We start from the raw sequence: 25314 nt of genomic DNA, 5'->3' as shown, positions 1-25314 counted from the left end.
TACCAGAGAAACAGGCCACAAAATTATGCTTTGTCGTTGAGCCAGGCACCAGATCCATGATTGCATGAGGTTATGGTTGCCTATTTGTAGTAAATCCCCTCTGAGGGCGCTTCTCTCTGCGCTCCACCTTCACTCCGATCCGATCACTCCGAGCATCCTGTCCTTCTGGGGTCGAGGGATCGGTCAATCCGGAGTGATCCTACGTCTCTGATTACGCCGACGATTTCCCCGGGGATTCAGAGAAGAGGCCTGGGGGAGTGACATCCCATCTAATGAGCATATAAAGCCCGGTTTCCATTGCTGCTTCTCTCTTTCCAGCCGTCCTTCTTCCCACCACATCCCTCCACCTCCCCTTCAACCGTCATGGCCCCCCTCTCGCCGGCTGATGTCCAGACTCTTCGCGCTGGCTCGGCACCGTTAAACCTCTCAGTCGCCGCGAATGTCTCTGCGGATGCCTTCAAATCACCCCATACACTGGGAAAGCCCAGAGCTAGGCCAATGGACCACCATTTTAGCATGGAGAGTGCTGGATTCCGCGGCTCTGCGATGAAGAAGTCGGCCAGCGTGGTCAGCGCGCGAAAGGTCATCCCCCTAGGAGCGGGCAGACCAACCGCAAACTATTATCCATGGAACGATCTCGCCTTTGAGGGGATGCGACCAGCCCTACAGAGTCTCCCGGATGAGAGTCCTGGAGACGCACCGCACATGCAGACTGCTTCGAAAGAAGGCGTCGACTACAACCTGTCTCTGGTGCTGAATTATGGCGGCGCTTCCGGGTCGCCACATCTCCTCCGGTTCATCACCGAGCATATAGAAATGGTTCATGATCCTCCTTACTCCGATTGAGGTACGTGCCTCACAACGGGGGCTACTTCTGCCTTGAAATTCGCCTATCGCATCTTCTGCAACCGAGGGGACAATATCCTGATGGAGGAATACACGTACCCGGGCGCTCTGGAAGGCGCCCGTCAACTGGACCTTCACGTCCACGGCATCCAGATGGACAGGGAAGGCGCACGGGCGGACGACTTAGCCCGCCTTTTAGATACATGGGATCTCGCACGAGGCCTGAAGCCGAGACTCCACTACATGATTCCGTCGGGCCAAAATCCCACGGGCACGACACAGTCCCTCGCGCGAAGGCGGGAAATTTACCAGGTCGCCGAGGAGCATGACCTCCTTGTCATCGAAGACGATCCGTATTACTTCCTTCGAGCGGGGACTCGCGGAGAGGAATCCGACCGAAACGCCCGCGTTCCGTCATACGTATCCCTTGATAAGTCGGGGCGCGTGGTGCGATTGGACTCCACGTCCAAGATCCTGGCCCCGGGGCTGCGCGTGGGTTGGGTCACCGCGAGTGCCCCCATCATCGACAAGTTTCTGGCCTAGCAGGAGGTCAGCACGGTGTCCGTCACCGGTCCCTCCCAGTGGATGACATGGAAGCTCCTCGATGAGTGCTGGGGTCATCAAGGCTTTCTCGACTGGCTGGACAGCCTGTCGCTCGAATACCGTTTCCGTCGAGACATCCTTCTGGATGCGTGCAACCGTTACTTGCCGAAAGAGATCTGTTCGTGGGTAGAGCCAGTGTACGGCATGTTTCTCTGGATCTGTCTCGACTGGCAGAAGCATCCCCGATTTCAGGCCTCGATAGCCCAGAAAGATCACCAGTGTCAGATTGTAGAAATCGAAAGCAATATTTTATTAACGGCGTTCTTCAACGGTGTACAGGTCACACCAGACTCCTTGTTTGGCTGCAACAGCGCGCTCCACCAAGCCCTACATTTCTGAATGACCTATGCGGCCGCAGCCCGAGAGGATCTCGAGGACGGGGTGAGGACCTTTGCGGATGCTGTGAAGAAGGAGTTTGAATCGAGAGCTTAGGTCTGTGAGCGAGTGAAATGGGGTTCCAGGGTAGCAGGAGAGGGATGGTCGACCAAGCTGTCCCAGAACCCGGTTTCAAAGTCCCATACATCTGGTCCCAGTGTAACCCCCCAGTCGTCCGCTAGATGTGTGTTGGCATCGCCTGCCTCCCACCCGGCCTCGGTCCGCCCCAGGTGGAATGACTCAAGCACCCTCTGGATCGTGTGAGTGGCCTGGGATAGCAGAACATAGATTGGATCGCCGCGTTTCACAATCATTCCTTTCTGGATTTCCACCACAAAGACGCTCAACTCCTGCAGCACCTTCGCTCGGGACAATCCCGTCGGCATGGGCGCATGTCGTTGCTTAAGCATTGCCAGCAGTAGCATCCCAGCCGCCGGGAGACCATAATGAACAATCTGGAGACAGTGTTAGAGCTCTCCTTCTCTCATCTAGTCTTGACCATTTTGCATCAATCACCTTCCAGAGCAGACCGGTTCCAGAGTTAATCAATTGCTCTCGATTAACAATCGCCTCCACCACCAGGGCGAGCATTTCTCCCGCCACTATCATGAATTGAGGAGTCAGGCTCAGACGGGGTGGTGAGTGCCAGGGGTTGAAGGAGGAAGAGGACATGGAGATGGTTGAGTCGAGTGCTGATCAGAAAGTCTCTCTCAAAGGACGAAAGTTGGTCATGAGTTGCGAGGCTGCCCTCTATTTGGAATTGAGGGGGCAGGGCTTGCCAGTGTGCTTCTGCCTGGTCCTTGATTGCACTGTCCAAGTATGTACTACTCAGTTCCGTGTATGAGGGGTGTGTGGTACGATACCCAATTCGCTCTGCAGGTATCTCATTACTCTTATCCCGCGCCAGTTCCGAAATCTCCTCCTTTAACGACGCGCACAGGGCCGACCATCGTGTCTCTGCCCTGTAGCTCGCCTTAGCATTCGGGTCCCATGCAGTGCTGTCTCCTTGTGGGTCTGGGAAGCTGGAGGGGATTTGCAAGGTGGAAAATCGCTTCGTCATGCGAGGGGGTCGGCCCAGGAAGCTTGCCAGATTTTTGTCGGTGGAATAGATCCGGGCAAACGCGGTCTTCCGTAACTGGGTGAGGAAGTCGGGCGCGTCGGGTTTTGCATCAATATCGTCGTGATATCCCAGGTGAAAGATGGACGAGATGACATCCCCAATCTTCCGCCAGGAATGATAGCCTAGAACCGGTGTCAGCATTCCGGAGGCCCGGCGGATTCGCGGGCAACGCGCTTACTGTGGTCGCCATCCACCAACGAGTGCATGATGAGATTTTCGTACTGCAAAACCAGTTGCAGATCATTCAGGCAATCCAGAGACAACACGATCTCCAAGGCATGGTCACTGAGCGTGCCACATAGCGTGCGGAGGGTACGGTTTGCCTCGCGGGTCAGATAGAGCTGCGGGAAGGCAGCAACATCGAGGGTGGCCCGACTGACAGCCAGGAAGAAGATCCCCAGGGCCTCCCATCGGAGGTTGGTACCCACAAATTGCGACACCCACACGGGGCCACTGGTATCGGCATTGAACCTCAAGGGCTGGGAGGAATTCTGCAGCAGAAGCCTGGCGCAGCCCACATGCCAGTCCTCATCTTGGGACACGGCCGCGAAGAAGGGCACCACGCTTTCAGTGCAGGCCTCGACAAACGGTTCGGCGAGGGCTAGATTGTCTCCCTTGGCGAGCCAGAAGAGGACGAGGTCTCTCAGCACCGTCACTTGGTATTCGTTCAAGAGCAGTCGCAGAGCATTGGCCCCTTGGCGGAGGGCCGCATCATCCGTTATCGGAGGGCCCGGCAACGATGCCACTCCTATATCGGAAGCATCCTGTGCCCCAGGGGGTTGCGGTGCAATCTTGGGAGATGTGATTAAAAATGGTGGCATGGCTCGAGGAGCCCAGATAACCCGGATTCGGGTACGGAATAGGTCGGGCCACGCTCGACGATGGCGGAGCGACCGGCGACGGATTGCTGCTGGGCATTAGTCCAGAGACTCTGCAATTTATGGGTGATGGAGGAGTCTACTGCGACTGGGGGGTGCCTGGCGACGGTGGCCGGGTGGCTCGTTTCCGTTTGAAGGGAGCAATGCGGTAGATACAGATGCCCGCTCGGTTGCTCTTCTGTCAACGCGTACAGGCCGGCCGTTTGTGATCATAGGCTAGCTTGGCCCTCCGGCAGGCCTCGCATGCTGCGCGTCGCGATGGCATCGTGACAGATGGCGGGGTGGTCCCGGGCAGGACTGGGTGAGGGGCGCCGCTGAGGAGAAAAGAAAGGGTGGGATCGGACCGGCATGCTCGGCGTGTTCGGCCAAGGAACGAGGCAAAGCTTGGCCGCAGCGTGGTCCGGGCTTCTATGCCTCTATGCTTCTATGCTTCTATGCTTCTACTGTGGAAAGGCTTCACTCTCCCATCCGGATCATATTTTCGCTACCACTCCCCTATCGGAGCCCCTAGGAAGACGTGCAGGCCACAAAGTCATCCCCACTGGCGCCCGTGTGCGTGATCAGACCCGCCAATTCATCATTGCCGTTGAAAATCACCCGATCGGCGCCGGGCGAGCCCCCGTCATACACCTCAAAGTCGCTCAGAATCGGGTACTCGTAGTAGGTGCCGGACACCGGGAAGTCGAAGCCCTCATAGTCGTGGTACTCGTGCGGGTAGTCGTGGATGGTCTCTCCCGATTGGTACAGCGAGTACCCCTCGGCCTGGGCGGCACTCACGTCGCTGGCCCAGTAGCAGGTGCTGCCGCAGGTGTAGTCACAGCTCTCGCGCTTTTCGACGTTCTTCCGGGCGGAGGGGGAGGCCACCGAGACGGAGACGAAGAGGGGTAGCAGGGCCAGGAGGGTCTGACGGGGATCAGTTTGTTACGCACTCTCCAGCAGCGCGATTTCCACGGGTTGGGTACCTTGATCTGAACCATGATGGCGGTCGGTGGGCTGACTGTTGGCCTGCTCGCAGAGGATTGGAGAGTATGTGTGTGTCTGGTCCTCCAACCCCCCTTGGACTGGACAACCTATTTATCCCTTGGAGGTCTCCCTCGTCCGGTCTTCATCCCGTCGGGGGCCTCCTATCTGTCGGCAGACGGGGAGAACAGCAACACGGCCGACCAGCACTTCCGAGGTTACATTGCATCCCTAGGGGCCCGATAAGATAGGCTGGTGCCTGGCACGTTCTTCCAGTTGTGTCCCCCAGAGGCTCAGGGTCCGTCGATCTTCACCCGTCCAGGCAGCCCACCCGAGACCCACGGCGCCTTGGCGGCCTCCACTCGTCAGGGACTCCGGCGGATCTCCCAATGGCAGCCGATAACTGGGGCACGGAGGTGGCCGGATCGACTCTCCCTCAGGCAGCAACAGCCGGTGAAGAAAGCCTCCCAGCCAATAGTCCGCTGACCTGGGTTGGTTATGCCATCCGCGAAGGAAGAAGGATGAGGGATGGCGCTCCTGAAGCTTCGGCCCTGCCCGTTTGGGATCTGCCTGTGGAAGGTAGTCGCCCGTGGGACAGAGAGGGGGTATGTGCAATGATCCGTTCTGTCCAGGAAAAGCATGGGACTCATGTCTCACAGTTGGGACTGGCTTGCATGACGGCAGTAAAGACAATGGTAATCTTCTTTGCATCTGGGCTGGCTTGCTGTCATCCACCGTCTCAGTGATGGTGTCGGACTGGTTATCGTGTTTTCCGCTGTTCGCCTACCATGCGCAGAACCATCTGGTGTTGATCTGTTCAGGAGCTCTTCTCCGGAGCAACTCCAAAGCTTGGCCCTGGGTAAGTTCATATGATCCGCTTGTACCTTGCCCTAATCAGGACCGTAGCCACCCGGAGTACTCCGGACCATGAGCTGCCACAACAAGACCGGAAGGAGCACGCACCCAGGAGACCACGGAAAGCTGGGAAGAGACCATGTGAATAAGCGAGGTCGAGGATAGCCAGAGGGGCAATTCATGCTCCACGTGGGGTACCTGACAGCTTGTCATTTGCACACTCCTTCTGTTCCATCGTAGGCATCGATCTTGGGCATGCTGGCGTGTTCCTTCCCGTCTCTTCCTAGGGTCTGCAGTTCGTCCCATGTATGTCTTGATGTGGACCACTCGACATGAGAATGCTTTTGCGAGTTACCACCACGAAACAGGTCTTGTCTAGGTACGCTGGATCCCACCAATACAGAATCCACACTCCGCCTGTCGGATTGGGAAGGGCTCGGCGAAAGAATCGGCAAAACCCCCACCGCCTGGGGGTCTTTCCTGCCTCAGGCCGCGGGGTCTCCGCATAACGCGAATGCCATGTTAAAGACATGACATTCGGGGTTGGGGGTTGGGGGGGGGGTATCGGTGGTCAGGACGTATGCTATAACTTCCCCGTACAGCTCTAGTAGGTATCGAGTATCTACATGGAAGGTTTGATGTCCAGGCCGGGATGTGGACAGCCCCCCGGGCCGCGGCTGGAGCCTTGGCGGGCGGTGGGTGAGTCAACCCCCCAATACTCCGTAGTTAGTTACTCCGTACGGAATCTCTCCCGACCCAAACTTTCTCCCGCCGATTCCTTCCAGCCTGACACATCCCAAACCTCCACCATGGATCCCTACGATCTGGTCATCTTCGACTTTGATGGCACCATCTTTGACACCTACGAGGCCATCCAACACTCCATCCAGTTGACCTTCCAGCAGCTGCTGCCCGCCCACCCGGTGCCCCAGCCCCGCGACATCCGCCCGCTGGTCTCCACGGGCGCGCCCCCCGGCGACACCTTCCGCAGCCTGCACCCGGATCCCCTTGCCTTCGACGAGGCCGCCTGGGTCACCACCTACCGCGAGCTCTATGCCATTCACGGCCAGTCCCGAACCCGACCCTATCCCGCCGCCCGACAGGTCCTGGAGGCCCTGCACGCCCGGAAGGTCCCCATCGCCATCATCAGCAACAAGTCCGTGGTCGCCGTGAAGGCTGCCTTGGAGAAGACCGACCTCCTGCAATACTTCCCGGATTCCCTCATCCTGGGGCATGGTTTGGCCGGCGTGCAGCGCAAGCCCGACCCGTCCAGCTTCACCGAGGTGCTGTGGCCCAACCTGCAGACCCTCGGGACGGAGGGCGGAGTGGACGCAGGTCGCGTACTGATGGTGGGGGACACCTTGACGGATATCCACTACGCGAAAAACATTGGGGCCCAATCGTGCTGGTGTCGTTATGGCCAGGGGGATCCGGAGGAGTGTGAGAGGCTGGAGCCGGATCATATCATCGATGCATTGGAGGATGTGCTCCCGGTGGTGGAGGGAAGGGCGTGACGGCAACCCCTCTGGCAGCCTTGTGGCTAGACGAAGGTATGGAGTAGACCAACCTAGCACGCTGGACATGCCTGGATTGTTCTAGTTCCGGCACGGTCGTCCCGGACCCGCCCAGGGCTGTCCAGGACCGATGGGGTGGTCAGGGGGCGCTTCCCGCAGTGACTTCTGCACGCATGAAATCAAACCCAGTAGGGTTATCTTGGGCGCCAATGTAACTAGCACCGCCGTTGCTGAATCATCGGGGGCGTCGTAACCACCCAGCAGACGACGATAACGGGCTAGGCTCGGGCTTCAGAGCACTCAGACGGTGGCATTGGCCTTCTACACTCGTCCCCATGTACATAACACACTGGCCTGATAGTCACCTAGCGATACGGACTCCGGAAGATGCATGGTGGAAGTCTCTATCCGCCTCGACCGCCCCGTGAGCATGTGAGATGCGAAAGGAGATGAATGGGATGAATGAGATGAATGAGATGCAACGCCGATCGGCAGGGGAGATGACGTAAGATGGGATCAATGCGGTGAAACGGGTGCCTTGCTCCTTGCTTTCCTCCATCATCCTCTTCATCCCCTCGGTGCAACGATATCATGGCCTTTGCGCGCCGGTTAGCCATCCTCCCGGGTGGCCTTGGTAGGGTACCCCTCCCCTTGATCGGTAGACACACCCAGGAATCGTCGTATTGACCTCCTCATCCCTGCCAGGTGGTCTGGGCTCGAGCATTGGCAAGAAGCTCCGTCAACAAGGAGCCCGACTGGCCATTCTGTCGGCCCCGTTCGAGGCGGCCCGGCGAGACCAGCTGCTGGAGGCCGGCTACGGCGAGCTCTCCTCCCGCGACGAGATCCAGACCTACGAATGTGACATAACGGCCCCCGAGTCGGTTCAGTCCGTCTTCCGCGCTCTGGAAAAAGAGGTTCTGGCCCCCGAGTCCCCGGCTCGAGCCTTCCCCAGTATCCTGATCAACACGGCCGGTTACGTGTCGTTGAGCGACATGGAGCACACCCCACCCGAGGAGACCGTGAAACATCTGCACACCAACGTCCTGGGCCCCATGCTGTGCTCCCAGGCCTTTGCCCGGCTGTACCTGTCCGCGGCCCAGGTGGTCCAATCGTCCCCCAGCCCACCGCCCCCGGGCCGCATTGTCAACCTCGCCTCCCAGGCCGCCCACGTCGCCCTCCATCGGCATGGGGCCTACTGTGCCTCCAAGGCCGCCCTCCTGGGGCTCACGCGCAGTATGGCCTCGGAGTGGGGCGGCCGCGGCATCACCGCGAACAGCGTATCCCCGACGGTGGCCTGGACAGCCCTGGGACAGAAGGCATGGGGCGAGGCCACCGTGCGAGAGGCGTTCTTGAAAACCATCCCAACTGGCAAGTTTGCCCTTCCCGATGAGGTGGCGGATGCGGTCCTCTTTCTGTGTCAGGTAGGCATTGGATTCTACTGTGGATCGAATTTCCCGCTCAGTCTTCCTGACCAATGAAACAGGATTCCAGTGGCATGATTAACGGAGCGGACATTCGAGTGGACGGCGGCTTCACCACCAGGTAGCCTGGAAGGATCTGCATTGGTTGCCGGGGATCCAGAGTGTGGGGGTGACTAACCTATGCGGACGAGGGATACTCGAGGCTACCGGAGCAGTTGGGTGTGCGACTATCGGGAGTAATATCTGCCCTGTATGTGATCGGCAAGCGTCAATATCTCCACATAGTTACGTGCCATGCGACACAGAAGATAGAGTCATGTCGTCTGTTAAGTCACCCCTGGCCCTCCAAGGAGAATAGATTATGAAGAGTAGACAGCCATCAGCAACCACGACATGGATCCAGGCATGGGTTTTTGGCGACAGATTGATGAAGGGCCAGATTGGTCAAGAGCTTTGGTTAGCTACTCTCCGCAGCGGCAAATTCTTCATCGCCGACATGGGTGTTCGTTTGTTGTGTGGCTAGTGGCTACATACAGGCAATGTAATATCGCCTACGGAACACCAGCACGCCCCCCCAGCATCCCGCCATGGTACGAGGAAGATCGAGGGCTCCGTTTCACCTAGGTGAAGCCTACCCTGGGTCTCCTGTACAGCGGGTTAGTCCCTTACAGTAACGAGCGCATACGGCTGGTAGGGCTCTTCCGGGTATCGGATCTCCTCTTGTGAGAGCTCAACATCTAATGCCGCCAGGGCAGTGCTGCCGGCAGTGGCTGGCTGATATAGAGTCCAAGCCTAACGCGTTGCGGTTAAGGCCGTTGTCGAGGTCCTTTTTCTGCACGACAACCAGCTCACGGCCGCAGTTCAGGCCGTGGACCGTACTGGAATTCTCCTGGTCTAAATTCCATGTGCACCCAGCCAGACAAGGTGGCTGATGTCGAGTACGTGATCTGGGGTGTGGCGAAGCGAGAAACCATCATCAAGGCTTTTGGAGGATGCTGTACCATTGAGGCTATCCTAGTGTATTATCAGGCTGGGGTCTGGCGGTTAGACGTCTTGGAAACCGTTGACGTTATGAACAATGATGTGGTCTTGCTTGAGGCGGGCATTATTGGCTTGGAGTCGAACATGTCATTCTTTTGCGGTATAGTGAAGAATAGTACTTCTTGTTGGAAGGCCCCTGCATGACACGTCCTGTAGGTGCTGTACTGCGTAGAGAATGTATTTCAAGTAGCTTTCAAATATTTCGTCCTGGTGGATCCCTCCCTACTCTAGGCTGGATATCCTGTCCCTTAACTGCACTTTATCGCCTGGGTGTCCAAGTCTCTGCATTGGCTTATGGCTAGGACTGGGTGGCCGATGCCTCAGCTATCTTGAGTAAATATCATGCCGGGCAGGATAATCGAAGAACGCCCTCTTCCAACTGGTCGCGTTTGAGAGGGCTGAGATTACTGATGCTCTGGAGGTGGAAAGGAATTCTGAGGAATTAGGCGAAAGGGCTCTGATAGCTACCCTGGGTAGATGCTTTTGCTTGTGGATCGTATCTAAATGCCGAATTTGTATGCAGGGCACCGCAAGTGACTCTGGATCACTATTGGGGTTAAACTCTTTTGCGCAATGGAATGGGATTGTTGTGGTTTTGTACTTTCTCATCCTGGTGCTGGACTCTGTTGGGATTAAGACTTGCGACCTGTGGAAGACTCTGGTCAACAGTCTGTCGTAGATTTTGCCCTTTGGCGTGGCCTTAGTCGCGGTCTTCCTGGTGAACCGCCTGGGTCGCCGCATGCTGTTTCTGTGGAGCAGCCTCGGGATGCTCTTGTTGTGTTTGGTCTGGGGCGTTTGTTCGGCTATCCATGGTGAAATCGCGGTCGCGCCCGGCGGGCATCATGGTCATCGTGTGTGTTTTTGTCGTCTACTTCCACTACGACATTGCCTGGACGCCTTTGCTGCTGGGCTCTCCCACCCAGATCATCCCGTATTCGCTCCGCTCCAGAGGCTTGGCCGTGGAGATGATTTGCTGTCTATGGGTCTCTAGTGGTGGCCGCTTTCTGTAACTCCCTTGGCATCATCACCCACCTGGGGTGAATATATTATCTGGTCTTCTGCGTCTTCCTCATCGGGATCCTGGCCGTGGTGTATTTCTCCTTCCCTGGAATCAAAGGACACACGTTGGAGGAGATTGCCATCATCTCCGACGGCGAGCCAGCCGCGCCGCGGGATGCGTCGGGAAAGCCGAAACATGGTTGAAGAGATGCCCCTGTGCAATGGAAGCCGGAGTCAAGTCGAGTACGTGTAGAGGAGAATTTCCCGCGAATGAGGGCGGGATGAGGGTGGCCGGGCGACCGGTCGACCCATGGAACGGCGGTCGCCAGAAGGTGCCAGACTGCCAGCTGGAAGCTTGAATGGCTTCCCGCTGACTGGTGAGAGATAAGATGCCCGCCTGAAACCTTGTCCTCCCCCTGACACTAAAGAGCCACCGGACAAAGGCCGAAATGAGGCCGGTGAGGTTGGGCGGGCTCAGGCCTCCAGGCAGCCAGCACTAAACAGCCCTAGTCCGCGGTCTCATCCCCCATCTTCCCCCTCGAAGAGGTATCAACTCCGCCGGCATCCCTTCGATTCTGTCTAATTTATCATGCTGTGGACCTCTCTAGTAGGCGGCTAGCCTGCTCCTGATCCGATTGTCTGAGTCAGGCACTGCAGGGTCAGATGGGGGACCGGCGGCTGAAGGGGAACAGAGTTTTCACCATTAAGTTTGGGCGCTCGGATGCTAGTTAGTTTGAGTTTGGCCAGAACCACGCCAGATACGATGCTGGTCACTTACTGCTTCGGGCTTGGGTCGGCCGACGGCCGGATTAATCACGCAGTGATGTCAATGCCAATGTTCTGGATTCCCCCAGCAGTCCCCTGGGATGATTCCACCGAGTCGGGAACCCCGATCACAATTCCATGTCCATGTCAATCGCTTTGTTATCGATCCTACCCAAATGGACCATCTTTAACCCCTCATAGCAGACAGCTCACTGGTCATCATCTAAATCTTCCTTCGCCCGATCGATCTCCGCGATCGGCCCTGGAGCCACGTGTGGGGGGGGGGATGGAAGCATGGAAGCATGGAATTCCCCGACGGTCGTGCGCACGCGCGAAATCTCCGGTTTTAGAAGCAAGTGGGCCGGCCATCGAGAGGAGATGCCCTCGGGGTCTCTCTGCGTCAGAGCCTGGGGGGCCTCGTCTAGATATCCCTAGTTCCCTACAAGAACTAGGGCCTGGTCGTATTCTTTTCCCCCCAGTTCCCCTCCTTCCCCAATGGCGCCCTTTCTTCCGTGTTAAACACCTGGTAGACCCCGCCTGCGCGGCGTTGGGTTGCATGATCCTTATCTTTGGCCAAGCTCGACCTCAAGAGCTGCCCAGCGAAGAAATAGGGGTGACACCCTGCGTTTCCCCTCCCAAGCCAACCCCTATCAGGCGTCTCCTCTTGCGACACCAAGGAAGCGCGCCTTTTGCGGCAGAATGGTCTCCAGCGTCAACACCTGGGTGTGGCTGGCGGTGGTGTTGTTAATCAGTAAGTGATCGTCGCCCTCCAACGGCGTGGCTGCATGCCGATCGCTGCCACGCGATGCTGATGGCTCATGGTGGTGACCAGCCCTACTGCGCTATGTCTCCCGAACCCTTCAGATGGGTGTACCCCGCCATCTCCAGATGGAGGACTTGGTGATGCTCTTCACCGTGGTATGTCTATACCCATCTGGATTCCGATTCCTCAGCCGAACATGTCTGACTCACAGCACCTTAGGTCTTCTATATCCTCCTCACCGTGTTCCTGGTCGAGGTGCAAAAGCATGGCACCAACGAGATCCCCCCAGACCAATTCGACGACATCGACCCCGCGTCCATTCCCGATCGCATCACGGGCAGTAAACTGGTCATTGTTGTGGAACAGATGTGGCTGGCCACCATTTGGGGATGCAAGGCGTGTCTGCTCTTGTTGTATTCCACCATGACGTGGGTTCCAACCATCTTCCTATCCCCTTTACACTGCTCTAACCGGTGTCTAGCTCGGGTCTTTCCCAGCACCGGGTCGTCAGGCTCATCGGCGCCTTCTGTGCCCTCAGCTTCGTCGTGGTGGAGGTGCTGTTCTTCGCCGCCTGGTGCCGACCCTTTTCCGCATACTGGTCCGTCCCGCCGAAAAGCCTGCAGTGTTCCGTCTATCGCGACCACTTAATCCTCGTCCTCGCGCTGAACATCCTGACCGATCTCTTGATCATGGCCATCCCACTACCCCTGCTGGTCAAAGCCAAACTCACCTTGGTCAAGAAGATCACCCTCTGCGGCGTCTTCTCGCTGGGCGCCTTCGTCATCCTCTGCTCCATCATGTCCAAATACTACTCCATCTCCAAACCCTACGGCGACCAATGGGTGGACTGGTATGTCCGGGAAGCCGCCACGGCCGTCATCGTGACCAACATCCCGCAGACCTGGACTCTGTTCCGACGGTTGTTCAACTGGCGGGCCTTCTTAGCCCACTCGTCCTACGACCGCAGCCACGGAAAATACACCAACCGACTGGATAGTTCGACCATCCATCTCTCCCGGTTCCGGGGCGGCGACAAGTCGCAGGTACGCTCCACGATCGATCCGACCGAGTCCGGCGAGTATATCGCCCGCGAGCAGCCGTTGGAGATCTGGGAGCATCGTCAGTTTCACGTCACCAATGAACCGGAAGAGTTGCGGAAGAGCAGCAGTATCAGTCAGGCGAGCAGTGGCAGTCTGGAGTTTGACACGACGGGGTATCAGAACCAGCAGTCGCGGACCACGGTGACCACGGCCGTGCAGCATCCCGATGCATAATTGTCAAAAAAAATAGATTAATAGAGCTTAAACATGTTTCCATCTTGCAGATGCCATTGTATTCCGTCCCCGATATATCTCATCACTCCTGCTTGTCGAGTCTCATTTCACTGTTCCTTCCTACTCAATATCCCGCTTATGATTCTACGAAAATCTTACATGTCTGTGCTAGAGCCTCCGCGTCTCATCTGGTGGACCCAGGCTTGCTGACAGCTTCATAGCGACGAATCACAGTAACTTTTGCACGCTTACAACCCCGCAGGATCAACAGCCAGCCTTATCCCCAACGTCAAAGAGCTTAGGGGACTGGAGTTAAGCAGGTAATCTCCGATTGCCAACAATATATCTTCTGAACACACCTGCATCTTCCACCCTGCCAACTGACGCATACTTGACCATCACTTCTCACCACCATGTCGTCCTCCCCCGAATGCACGTTCTTCGAGGTCTATCAGTCCGCGGAGGGCCCGGGTACGTTGAGCTGGGTTGAGAACTGGTATGTCATCGAAGAGCAGCATGCATTGTAGAGGAATGGGGGTTAATTGGTATACTGCAGGTCCAAGTCCAAGGAATGGTTCGCCGAGGTATGACCCTCCTGGCTGTCATGGGGATTGGGCACTGACAGCACCGCTCGTACAACCAAATGACCAAGGCCTATTACCATGAGTATATGGCCGTGACGACGCCAATGTATGTTAGGCCTCGGAAGTTTAAGCGGATGACCCGGGTGGCGCCGTATGGTATGGTGAAGCGCTCTAATGGGGGACCTTTGTGGATTGAGCGCGTGAGGGGTTGTTGTGTATTGCCTACGTGGTAGGATGCAGAAGACCTGGTGGTTACTTTTGAACGAAATTTACGAAGGGTGAAATTATTGACGACAGTATTGTATTCTGATTTATGGAGAGATGGGGTATATTCCTTTAGAAAATGGGATGGTGTCGAATAGAATCAGCATGGTCTCGTAGTGGATGTCTTTCAATCTTTCCCAACAACTGGCATCCTGCTTGGCCGGGTATACCGGACTGACTCAGCCCATCTGCGAAGATGTAGCCATTATGAATCATGGATCAATCTGCCGTGAGCCGCCGAGGCCTGAGGCCAAAGCCAGATCAGACCAGAAAGCATAACCAATCAGGCATTGTCAGGTTACTCCACCCAGACCAACCGGATTCGCACTAGCGCACGATGCAGGGGCCGGGGACCGTTTGCCCAAAGAGGCAAGCGGGGATAGCCTCATCTCATCTCCATGTTAGCTATGACCAGCACTCCGGCGCATGAAAATATCTCACTTCGAGGTTCGAGCCCATCCCACGCCTTCTGGTGGGCATGAGAAAAGACATAAAAGGGGTCCTATCCCCCGTCCAAATCCACCGACCAGACCACCATCACTCACAATGTCCCAACCAGACTCCCTCAGCCTCCAGGGCAAAGTCGCCCTCATCACCGGATCCGGCAAGACACGAGGCATCGGTGCGGCCATTGCCACTCTCTTGGCCCATCATGGCGCATCCGTCGTCCTGAACTATGTCTCGTCGTCCACGGCTCCCGCCGCCGCTGGGGTGGCAGAGACCATCACCGCCGCGGGTGGCAAGGCCCTCGTCGTGCAGGCAGATATCTCCCGTCCGGAGGAGGCGCAGAGACTGATACAGGAAGCTGTTGCTGCGTTTGGAAAGATCGATGTCCTAGGTTTGTCCAACATCTTCTGTTCCTGGGTTGGCTTCATCTGACGAGACAGTCAACAATGCCGCTACCGGTGTCCCAGGGCCAGTCCTCAGTGCTACACCTGAGGCTATGGCAACCACCTTTGCTGTCAATGTCTTTGGTCCACTCTACCTCACACAGGCAGCGGTGGCGCACATGCCGCCGTACAGCCGGGTGATTAATATCGGGTCCGTGGCGTCGAAGCTGGGCGTGTCGGGATCGCCGCTCTACAGTGCGTCGAAGGCGGCGATGGATGCGCTGACATTTTCGATGGCGATGGAGGTATGCAATAGTTCCTTATTCTGGTAAAAGCGGTGGCTGATGGATATCCAGTTGGGTCGCAATCACGGCGGTATAACCATCAATACCATCTCCCCTGGCCCGGTGGACACGGATGGTCTGCCCCCTCATGTGGCGGAGAAAATCAACAAGACATTGGTTCCTCTCAGCCGGGTGGAGGAGAGACTAGGCACCGTGCAGGATATCGCGGATGCGGTGCTGCTAATGTGCTCGGAGAAGGGTCGGTGGATATCCGGACAGGTGATCTCGGTTAGTGGGGGGATTGTAGGTGGTTAAGAATATCTGCATCATGTTGGGGTTTATGTACATTAAGATACGACAAGTGCTGGAAGGAGATCTGTTGCTTGGATTCCCAGGACATTGATTGAGAGAATACTGTTGACGAGATCCATCCCTTCGGTGCTCGTAATGCCAAGACGGTCGAGTACTGACTGAATGTCATCGAAATACAGCAGAGGCTGGTGTGACTGAGATAGCAGGGACACTGTCACTAAAACCCAGAGGTAGAGCTTGAGAAAAGAGCCATCATAATCGACCATGCGCAATTGCGGAACAAGCATTGAGAACTTGTACATCAAGAGGTCGCGTTCCTGAGACGTAAAGAGAAACACCTCTTGCTTCAAAGCTGCGAGAAGAATCAACAATGCGAGCCGTGTTGCTTCTTGCAGCAGTTGAACGCCCGTTGCATTGCATTCCACTTCAGTCGGCCGTGGCATACAGAGCAGGAAGTGTGTGGCTAGCCCAAATAATTCGATCACGGTCAGATTGTTCTCGTGTTTCCAGGGCGCCGCAGCACAGCGAAGATTTTCTTCCACGGTTTGAGTGATAAAGCTAGCATGCCTGAATGCAACCTCAATATTCCAGAACGAGTCATGCCCTGAACCGATGTCGTCAAGCAGGCTTCGCAGATAGGGAGTCATAGCATCAGTGGACTGGATAGAAAAATCTGGCGGGATAGGCAACCGGGGGCGAGAATCCTCCATCAGGCTCCCGACAACATCCAGCCTAGAACACAGTTAGCCCACAAATACAAGAAGGGGTTTGTGGAGGATGTACCAGCCCGCAAACAGTGCCACATTGGCAGCTAGACCCTGATATCCACCCCGCAGCTGGAAGATGCGACCGAGGCCGCGGATATGAGTGTTCCAGCGATCCAACATGCCAACGTACAGCTAATTGATTTAGCTTGGCAACTTGGGTTGCAGTAAGAAGAACTCACATCGTGACACATCAGCCCCAGGATGGTAGTGATGACCCCTTCGCTGAGATTCTCCCGAGCATCGCCCAACCGCCGCGTCACCTGCTGCACGCACTGGCCGTAGTAAGTCAGACACTCAGCACTCGTCTCGTACCGATACATCTGGGCCCGCAGCTTCTGATCGAGGAACATGGCCGCGTTGGCCAAGGCCACGAGCACAGCGCTGGCATCGGTCAAGGCCATGGTGAACCACACCGTCCGAAACGGACGGAAGACATAGTCGCGGTCACTGGTCACTATGGGGGTTAAATCGGTCTGAAAATATAGCCAGGGGACGTACTGAAGTGCATTAGCTGTAGGCCCCTCGCATCCAGGGGAGTGGGATAGAAGGTGGTGTTGCATGGGTCCAGGCATGGAGGGATGCTTTCCACCACTGTATCCGCCGAGGGCTCCAGGGCCAGACTCCAGGTGAGGGGCCGAGGGTGTGTCCGGCGCGACCTCCCAATCTCCCGCATGACGCGGCGCCGGATGGTGCGCTGAGTGGAGGCGGATTTGATCTCATGAGGTTGGGAGATGTTCACGAAGACGAAATGATCTTCCTCGGTCTCTGACGGCTTCATATTGGGGGGATAACCAAGCTTCTTAACTGGGTTGACCGGGTGTCGGACATCGTGAGGGGGCATCGGCGGGAGGCCAGGCATCCGCTAGGCCATGAACAGCATAGTCCAGATGCGAGCAGGCAGCCGGGTCTTCTCCAGACAAGACAGGCCATCAGACGCCATCAGAACTCGATTGAACCCAACAAACCCGGGAAGAATGGGTATCCCTCGGGCGAGACGGTGAAGGAGTGGGCGGTAGTGCCATCAAAAGCCGGCCACAAGCTTCCGGGCGCAAATCCGACCGGAGGAAAGCCCTCCAGGCCGGCTGGGGCGTCCCAACACAGCGGGCAGTCGTGGGCCGTATGCACATCGCTGGATGACCATCCCGCCAAATTGGCCGTTCGGTCTTCATCCCAAGGATAGTCCTCTGTCGCCATCTCGGTCAGCATTCGCAAGATGTCTTTGTTGACGACAATCGCATTAAGTCTTGGCAGCTGATGCTGTATGCCATCCGTCGAGATGCGGCTTCCGTCCAGATCATGAGGCCCACAATGGACCGGAATCGCGTCTGCCAGAAGATCGAACACATCTCGCAATGGTTCTGCCTGGGTCCACCGTTCGGAAAGGACTGCCAGGATCACCGAGCATGTTCGGACAGCCGTGCCAACCTTGGATGATTGGAGAGCGGCGGGTCGGCGAGATGGGGGCACGAGCCATAAGCAGTATAGGAGGGTGATTCCGATCCCAAACTGGCTTAACAACTACATTTCTATCAGTATCTGCATTCTTAGCGATTGTAAAGACCCAGGACTCACACCCGGCCACAATTGAGCCGTTTGACGACCCTTCAGATACTTCCAAAATGTCAGTGCCATGTCGGTGCAGGCCTTGATGCACCGCTCCACCACCATGTCACATACGTTCTGCTGGGTGGGCCGGTATAAGAGAAGGACTGTATAGTTGTAGAGCATCCCCACCCATCCTTCGCTGGTATATCCACTGGAGAGGGGGTCACTATGGGGCAGCAGCTGTGCCTTCCACTGGTTGAGAACCTCCAGCATGTGAAGACGCCATTGGTGGGATTCTTCGAACCGTTGTCCATAATCGGCACGCATCATGATGCTCAGGATACGGGACTGGATCCTTCTGCCTCGGATGAGATGCAGGGCAGAGGATACCTGCGTCCTCCGAGGAACCGATTCAACCTGCTCTAGCCGATCGGTCCTCGATTGCCATGCTTTGATCTCATCATCATTCATGTTGGCAAAGGGCTGTCCCGCCAAGTAAGTTTCACAGTATTATTTGATTGGCAAGGGGGGCCTCACCTCGACTTGGATGTCTTCATCGACGAGACTGCATGGGACATGATAGACCCAGCTAATTAGGCGATCGATGGCATACGCGGACCAGAACACACGCCGTCGAATCTGCATCTCCAACAGCGGGTCTTCGGCCTTGGACTCGATCGTAGGGAGATGCAACTGTGCGATCACGCAACAACGCATGGCGGCCGATATCATGGTCAGAACGGTTTGCGATGATGGCGAGTGGAGGGCGTGCAATGTGCAAAGTAGGTAGGCTTGTGCGTGCAAAACCGGGTCCAGACAAGAGAAAACAGTATCCAGCGACGCCATGGAAGATAAATACAGAGCCTGCAGCCGTTAGCGGGGCACGAGACCCGTAACGAAAGCGTTTCTACCTGGGAAGCTTTCATATCCCTGGCTGAGACCCGAGGGGCGATCAGAAGGCTTACCGCAAAAGCCTGCCGCAGAATGTCAGTCCGCAATCTGGAATCACCCACTGGCTTTCAACCCACCATCTTGATGAAAAAGGCCTTCCATCGCTCGTCTTGCGGTAGAGGCACTCCCAGACTTCTTGAGCTCTTCCACGTATCGTACCAAGCGATGAAGGTTTCCTCGTGGAGGAACGGATACCGCGGGTTTACGCGCTCCAGAAATACGCGGACCAGTTCATCCTGGGTCTGCGGTGGAATCCGTGTCTCATAGCTGGCCTCGTCTAATGTCATCGGATTGGGCGAACTCGGGGCGAGGGCAGGAAGCATGGTAATCGAAGGGGTACTTGCGGCTTGAATGTCCTGGTGATTCCGCAAGGAATCGGGCACGACACGGATTGCTGGGGACGCCACATCTGCAGGTCTTTCATCTACTAGCATCGGCATTTGCGATGGTCCCTGCGATTCTGATGTGCGCACGTCCGTTGTCCTGAAGCTGGGGGGTGTGTCAGGATCGAGCGGCTGGCCGGAGCGCAGATCGAGGTCGCTGCCTCGTTCGGCTTCGAGCTCGAGGATCCGCTCTTCCAAAGCACGAGCGTATCTGAGGGTGTCAGCGTCTGCATGGTCCCCAGCGCGGTGATGGCAGCTCACTCTGGATTGACGCGACTCTGTCTCGCCGGTCGTTGACTAGGAACACAGGCTAATTCCGGATGGGTATGAGTACTCGCCAGTTCAAATATGCAAGACCATAAGCCGCTTACCAGCATCTGCCTGGACACAGTTGGTACATGGTCGTTGCTGGCTGCACTGAGGTTGCTGTTAGCAGTGGCTATGGATGACTGCGCTAGCACCTACTTTCTGCTTGCGAATGCGACAGCGTCGGCACGCCAGGCGAGGCGTCGGCGCAGGACTGGACGACATTGTGCAGACCTGTTTGGGGAAGCCTTACTACATACTACCAGTCTTCGTCCTGGTGACTGCGTAGTACTATTCATCCACTGAGTGGCAGGAGACAAGGATGGTGATGCCGGAGGAATGATTGGTCCAGTCACTTTTCCAGAATGGTTTGGTGCCGCTGAGGTAAGAGCTGACTCATTCCCAGCCCAGGCCAGGAATACGGCCTGAGGCCACACTCTGCATCGCCTGGAGGAAGGTGGGACAACTGCTTCTTTGACAAGGTTCGAGCAGGAAATGCTTGACTTGGAGGGACCTGGACCTTAGTAGAAGACATGCTTTCTTCAGTACGCTCCGATCAGGAAAGTGCTCCCAGCTGAGGTTCGCACTTGGGCTGAGAATATACCACTAGGACTTTCTATCCGAGCGAATTTATATTCCCATCCTACAATGGAGTTCGGCTGACCTTAATAGTATTTATTCCCTTTCATTCATTCATTCATTTATCAGCTCCGGTCATCTATTGCGGCGGGGGGTTCAAATCCAACCCCTCCACCGTCAGCTTAAAAGCATCATTGCGCGAATAACTGCCCGCCACGTCCATATCCAATCGACCACGCTCGCAATCCTCCAGGTCAATCTCCGCCACTGACAGCGCGGCACTCGGATCCTCGGTATCATCCGTGCTCACCTCCCAGATGGGGTCCCGGAGGACTTCTCCCAACGGACCCACAATGCAGGAACCGCCCCGGGACACATAATCCTCTCCATTGCTGCCATTCGGGGCGGCGGTCGCGATCCAGTCGGGCAGTTCGCGGCGGCGCACACACTGGTTGGCGGACAGGACAAAAGTGCGGCCTTCCGCGGCCACTGTGCGCATGAGTGGTAGCCAGGTATCCCGGGAATCGGCGGTTGGGGCTAGGTAAAGGTTGACATTCTGGGCGTACAGGCTCTGGCGCAGCAGCGGCATGTAATTCTCCCAGCAGATGCCAGATCCAATAGTCAGACGGACCCCATTGAGCTCGGTGGTGACAGCCTTGAGGGTGGCAGGCGACCCTTGGGCCCAAATCAGACGTTCCGACGCAGTCTAGCAGTGAGTTAGCAACCTGGTGCCTCCTTTCGTGCCACAATTTTACTCACTGGCATGACCTTTCTTCTCTTGCCCAGGGCACCGTCGCGCGGGTCGACATAGATGGCAGAGCAGTAGAGGCTACCGCCGGCGCGCTCGATCACACCACACACAATAAAGACGCCCGTTTCGCGAGAGATCTTCTCCAGCGCTTCTCTCGTGCCATCGCCGCGGTACTCCTTGCCCCGGGGTAGAGGCAACTTCCGGTTCACCCAGTCATCGCCGGCTCCGGCGGGGGTGTCCCCCAGGTCGGTCGCTGCATGGAAATACTCGAGGAATTGGTCGCGGCCATGGGGAGCACGAGCGCCTACCGCCGTGCCAAAATCGCAGGTTCGGGGATAACCCCCCAGATATGCCTCGGGAAAGAGGATCAAGTGGACCCCGCGGCTGGCCGCGTGGCGAGTCACTTTCGCCAGAGCATCCAAGGTGGCGGCGACCGTCGGCTGGGTGCTCGCCTGAGCCACGGCGACCGTGATCTTCTGTGGCATGTTGACTAGATTAAGAACTATAGATGGAACAGAGAAGAATTGGTAATGCGGAAAATGTACCGGTGATGCGGGGAAGCCGCGGCATAAATGCATCGGAGCGGGTGGGCCCGTCGGACTGGCATCGGCGATGTCCCTCCGATCCGCATCCACCACCCCAAATCCCGATTGACTCACGCGGAACTATCGCGGTACACATAGCGTGGGGGATAGTTACAAGGAGGAAAGACATCCGCCACGCAATCTGGCCACCTCCGCACCCGCCGTCACCGAGTATTGGCCGGTAATGACAGTAGACCCATCTTCCTGGCTAACACTATCAACATAGGAGTCACCGGTCAGAGTCCAGGTGCTGCTGGAATCAAGATACACTGAAGCGGATCCGGTGGTGCTGTCCGCATTGAGGGCCCCAGTCCAGCTCGACCCGATCAGATACAGATTGATCGCACTGATATCGTCCACGTAAATATCGCCCGTGACCTCGAGGTCGGTGAGATACACGTTGGCAGTCCCCCCATTATCCCCCGAAGTCCCCCAGTCGCTGTCAGCAGTGATATTGGCCAGAATGCCCGACTGGATGGTGATTGCCACATTGGTGAAATACACATAGGCCTCGATGTTGGCCACGAAAAGCAAGGCATACGTGCCATTCGTCTCGGCTACGGAGCCGCCATTCACATATGCATAGGCAGTTTCTGTCGTGCTGCTCGAGACTGTGCTCACGATCTGGAACACCCCATTGTTCTCGGTCCCGGAGGAGACCTCGCAGTCGTTCAGGGTAAAGGAATTCGCGCCGTCAATGCAGGCCACCGGAGCAATGGCGGCGGTGCCGGACAGAGAGCTAACCGTGATATTTCCGGTTGAGTAGACCAACGCCGAGAGTGCGCCATACGTGTACGCAGACGAGTCCTTCACCACAATCAAGCCACCGCCCTGGTCCGTGGCAATGGCACTGCCATGCCCGTCATAGGTGTAGATCTCGAGATTGTCGCCGTAAATGGTGCCCCCGCCGGTGTAGATCCCATGAGATCCATCGCCTTCGGCATGAATGTATACATTGGAGATAGGCGGTGGCACCATCCTCATAGGTGTGCAGTCCATTGGCACTGAGACCGTTGGTGGTGATGTTGCTGTCCGTGATATACACCGTGCCGTTGGTCTCCACGCCGACCGCGGCATTCAGGTCCGTGAAGGAGCTGTCACCGTCGCTAGTGGTATCGCCGGTCTTGATCAGGGTCACATCATTCAGGACGGCAACCCCGGTCTCTTTGACAATAAGGACCCCCTCGTCGGTACCCGTGGCGGTCAAGGTCGTATGGGCAAAGGTCGAGGTGGTTCCACTGACGAAGTAGGCAGCAGTGGTTGGGAGACCACTGGAGGTCGAGGTTGGCGCCGCATCTGCGATGGTAAGGAGGCACAGGATACCTCCAGCGAGGACTCTCCGGATGTAATGGAACATTGAAATGCGAGGAATCCCGTTGTTCTCTGCTGTTCGGGGTTCTGTTCAATGGTGGCTTTCCTAACAGCTCATGGTTATTTTCGGAGTCCTATCATGGTCCTTATATATGCGGCGGGCGCTGATTCATACTACTCTATCTTTCCACACCTGAGACCGGCACTGTGGCCCATCAGCGGCCCTCGGCACTCTCTCCTGTTGTTGGTATAGGCCCCTTTCCCGGGCCAGCAGTCAGGCTGCATCCTCCAGATTTACTCAACAGTGTCCACTTGGAAGATGTGGGGGATAATGCGGGGAACCGGGCAGTGGATGGTGTCATCTCTTCCCTGTAGAGCCCTCCGCATTCCTCTGGACGGCCATGTAGGCCAACCTGCAGCATTCGTCACCAGGCTTGGCAGGCAAGGATAGACCTGCCCTTATGTTGGGCTAATGTCTAGACAATCGGCTCCACGGAATCTTCTCCGCGGAGTGCTTCCACATGCTCACTGAATTCCTGCCATATGGCTCAGGGAGATATTTGGCTCTTTTGCAGTCGACATAACCCACCGTGATTCAATATCCATGACTGGAATCATACAGATAACAGCTTTGGCCGAGACCGGCCTATGGGTAGCTATGTCCCAAGTATCGACTCCACCGGTGTTGTTGATGGACACATTAAGCTTGAATAAGGTGATGAGATGTGGAGCCGAGGTGGAGACACGGTCTTGTTACCCCATCATCGAGCTTTTTGCCTTCAGGGTCCCGATCAATAATGATGATAGCCAATCACTGAGCTTAAACACTGCCGGTGACGCGTCAGTCACGGAGCTGCTGCGTGGGGCCAACCCGGGGTGATATCGCGATGCCGAGTCCTGGCTCACTGATATATCAGACCCAGTAGGTCGGGATGACTACCGTTCTCCGCGGCACATTCTTCTGTCCTCATCTTAGCCTGTCTGCGGTATCAAGATGCTGTCTCTTCTTGTACTTTTCTCCGCTCTTAGCGCGGCTACAGTCACTGTTCGCGACCCCGGTGACTTTGCCGATCTTGTCGCGGATGCCGCCGATGATGTCCTCACGGCGGACTGGGACTATACCCCGACCACCTACCAGGTCGACGCCATCACTGGAGCGTATGAGTACTCGGGCGAAACCGAAAGCATCTCTCATGAGACATTAACCGTTTCGGCCAACGATACCAGCGTCCTCGTCATCACGGAAAGCTCCGAGGTGAACGTTTCCTACTCTACCATTGTCAAGCACGGATACTCGAGCGACCTATACCAGGCCAGCTTCTTCGGCTTGAATGCTGCTGTCAACGTGGCCAACGTGTCGGTGGCCTATTTCGACCATGTGAACGTGACGGTCCACAATGGAGCCGCCAATGTGTACTCCTACGGCAACAACACGTATGTGTCCATCTCCGACTCGACCCTATACAGCTCCGGCCCGGTTTCTCACGGGCTCTATGCGGCCGGGTATGGGACTATCGTCGGCAAGAATCTGGAACACTACTCTGGCGCCTACCGATCCTCGTCGTTTGCGGGTGATAGTCCCCAAGGCTACGTGTATGTGTACGACTCGGTCGCTCACACGGCCGGCATCGGCAGTGCCATTATCTATGGCCAGGGCACCGTCTATGCCGAGAACATCATCGGATATGCCGAGAAGGCCCCGATTGCGTTCCTCGATACAGCCCAGATCGATATCCACGATTCGGATCTCACGGCGGGATTGCTGGCGGGCGCGGTGATTTTCTCCTCTGGCACCCGAGGATCAGGGTCCGAGATCAACTTTACCAACTCTCGTCTGACCGTCCTCCCTGCAGATGCGGCAGCGCTTTGGTTTGGCAATGTCATCGCAACGTCCCACCTCACGAGCACAGCCATCAACACCACGTCCGGGATCCTGGTCATTGCCAATTACTCGCAGGTCACGCAGGATTTTAGCTACTTTGCGGATTCCACGGCCGCGGCCCAGGCGACCATCACGGTGTCTGAGTCCGACCTGACCGGGGATCTCGTGGCGTACAATGGCAGTAGGATCAGCTGGTCGTTGACCGAATCCTCCTCGTGGACAGGAACCGCATACTCGGGTTATGGCACGTCGTCGTTTGCTGTGGCGCTGGACGAGACTTCGACGTGGACTTTGACGAACGATACCGTGGTCAATGACTTTACGGATTCGGACCCGACGTTGAGCAATTTGGACAGTGCGGGATACACGTTGTACTATAATTCCAGCGCGTCGGCGAATGGATGGTTGAATGGGACGACCAAGAAGATCCGCGGCGGAGGGTATGTGAAGCCAGCAACAAAGGCGCAGCTGGCTGATGCATGAACCATTCGATCGTATTCATCTCATGGTCAACAGCGGGGTTTGCTCAGACTATTTGGCCGAAGTTATGGAGAGACCCCAGGTGGC

At 56.6% G+C, this 25314-nt stretch overlaps 12 protein-coding genes across 12 annotated transcripts; 6 read left to right on the top strand and 6 right to left on the bottom strand.

The window, feature by feature from the left end:
- Window positions 1–363: 363 nt before the first annotated feature.
- Window positions 364–1788, top strand: BO80DRAFT_495553 (PLP-dependent transferase; the record flags this gene model as incomplete). Its single annotated transcript, XM_025723956.1, has 3 exons — window positions 364–819; window positions 934–1347; window positions 1390–1788. The coding sequence occupies 3 exons, from the start codon at window positions 364–366 to the stop codon at window positions 1786–1788; spliced, it is 1269 nt and encodes a 422-aa protein (XP_025572884.1).
- On the bottom strand, window positions 1742–3765 carry BO80DRAFT_495552 (fungal specific transcription factor domain-containing protein; the record flags this gene model as incomplete). The annotated part of the gene is made up of 5 exons (XM_025723955.1): window positions 1742–2279; window positions 2341–2378; window positions 2428–2633; window positions 2688–3066; window positions 3123–3765. 5 exons carry the CDS (start codon window positions 3763–3765, stop codon window positions 1878–1880), a joined length of 1668 nt encoding a protein of 555 aa, XP_025572883.1. The 3' UTR covers window positions 1742–1877.
- A 564-nt stretch (window positions 3766–4329) lies between these two features.
- BO80DRAFT_447430 (extracellular guanyl-specific ribonuclease RntA) lies at window positions 4330–4799 on the bottom strand (the record flags this gene model as incomplete). Its single annotated transcript, XM_025721606.1, has 2 exons — window positions 4330–4725; window positions 4785–4799. 2 exons carry the CDS (start codon window positions 4797–4799, stop codon window positions 4330–4332), a joined length of 411 nt encoding a protein of 136 aa, XP_025572882.1.
- A 15-nt stretch (window positions 4800–4814) lies between these two features.
- BO80DRAFT_158353 (uncharacterized protein) lies at window positions 4815–5585 on the bottom strand. The gene has a single exon (XM_025713843.1). The coding sequence runs from the start codon at window positions 5491–5493 to the stop codon at window positions 5014–5016; it is 480 nt and encodes a 159-aa protein (XP_025572881.1). The 5' UTR covers window positions 5494–5585; the 3' UTR covers window positions 4815–5013.
- Window positions 5586–6446: 861 nt separating this feature from the next.
- BO80DRAFT_457368 (NAD(P)-binding protein) lies at window positions 6447–8697 on the top strand (the record flags this gene model as incomplete). The annotated part of the gene is made up of 5 exons (XM_025722228.1): window positions 6447–7050; window positions 7119–7194; window positions 7447–7575; window positions 7873–8572; window positions 8635–8697. The coding sequence occupies 5 exons, from the start codon at window positions 6447–6449 to the stop codon at window positions 8695–8697; spliced, it is 1572 nt and encodes a 523-aa protein (XP_025572880.1).
- A 3379-nt stretch (window positions 8698–12076) lies between these two features.
- BO80DRAFT_361462 (UbiD family decarboxylase) lies at window positions 12077–13414 on the top strand (the record flags this gene model as incomplete). Its single annotated transcript, XM_025716014.1, has 4 exons — window positions 12077–12128; window positions 12210–12295; window positions 12360–12568; window positions 12622–13414. The coding sequence occupies 4 exons, from the start codon at window positions 12077–12079 to the stop codon at window positions 13412–13414; spliced, it is 1140 nt and encodes a 379-aa protein (XP_025572879.1).
- A 413-nt stretch (window positions 13415–13827) lies between these two features.
- On the top strand, window positions 13828–14231 carry BO80DRAFT_361378 (putative quinol monooxygenase; the record flags this gene model as incomplete). Its single annotated transcript, XM_025716006.1, has 3 exons — window positions 13828–13910; window positions 13971–13998; window positions 14040–14231. 3 exons carry the CDS (start codon window positions 13828–13830, stop codon window positions 14229–14231), a joined length of 303 nt encoding a protein of 100 aa, XP_025572878.1.
- Window positions 14232–14808: 577 nt separating this feature from the next.
- Window positions 14809–15682, top strand: BO80DRAFT_328839 (SDR family NAD(P)-dependent oxidoreductase; the record flags this gene model as incomplete). Its single annotated transcript, XM_025715170.1, has 3 exons — window positions 14809–15100; window positions 15150–15397; window positions 15449–15682. Coding segments are annotated over 3 exons (774 nt in total), but the record flags the coding sequence as incomplete, so codon positions are not given.
- Window positions 15480–17239, bottom strand: BO80DRAFT_427346 (uncharacterized protein). Its single transcript, XM_025719985.1, has 4 exons — window positions 16954–17239; window positions 16635–16909; window positions 16472–16587; window positions 15480–16420 (listed from the first exon to the last, which is right to left on the bottom strand). The coding sequence occupies exons 1-4, from the start codon at window positions 17231–17233 to the stop codon at window positions 15724–15726; spliced, it is 1368 nt and encodes a 455-aa protein (XP_025572876.1). The 5' UTR covers window positions 17234–17239; the 3' UTR covers window positions 15480–15723.
- Window positions 17240–17389: 150 nt separating this feature from the next.
- Window positions 17390–21513, bottom strand: BO80DRAFT_412473 (nitrilase). The gene is made up of 9 exons (XM_025718023.1): window positions 20979–21513; window positions 20395–20925; window positions 19706–19760; window positions 19596–19644; window positions 19029–19545; window positions 18912–18974; window positions 18538–18864; window positions 18028–18483; window positions 17390–17973 (listed from the first exon to the last, which is right to left on the bottom strand). Exons 1-9 carry the CDS (start codon window positions 21453–21455, stop codon window positions 17395–17397), a joined length of 3054 nt encoding a protein of 1017 aa, XP_025572875.1. The 5' UTR covers window positions 21456–21513; the 3' UTR covers window positions 17390–17394.
- A 152-nt stretch (window positions 21514–21665) lies between these two features.
- Window positions 21666–23198, bottom strand: BO80DRAFT_495546 (uncharacterized protein; the record flags this gene model as incomplete). The annotated part of the gene is made up of 2 exons (XM_025723954.1): window positions 22598–23198; window positions 21666–22533 (listed from the first exon to the last, which is right to left on the bottom strand). Exons 1-2 carry the CDS (start codon window positions 22909–22911, stop codon window positions 21666–21668), a joined length of 1182 nt encoding a protein of 393 aa, XP_025572874.1. The 5' UTR covers window positions 22912–23198.
- Window positions 23199–23859: 661 nt separating this feature from the next.
- BO80DRAFT_466968 (uncharacterized protein) lies at window positions 23860–25230 on the top strand (the record flags this gene model as incomplete). The annotated part of the gene is made up of 1 exon (XM_025722821.1): window positions 23860–25230. The coding sequence occupies one exon, from the start codon at window positions 23860–23862 to the stop codon at window positions 25228–25230; it is 1371 nt and encodes a 456-aa protein (XP_025572873.1).
- Between the last annotated feature and the right edge of the window lie 84 nt (window positions 25231–25314).

The sequence above is a fragment of the Aspergillus ibericus genome (genome assembly GCF_003184845.1).
Source record: "Aspergillus ibericus CBS 121593 unplaced genomic scaffold BO80scaffold_35, whole genome shotgun sequence".
Classification (NCBI taxonomy): Eukaryota; Fungi; Ascomycota; class Eurotiomycetes; order Eurotiales; family Aspergillaceae; genus Aspergillus; species Aspergillus ibericus.
Note: the sequence above shows the minus strand (reverse complement) of the source record. Positions and strands in the feature narration are given on the sequence as shown.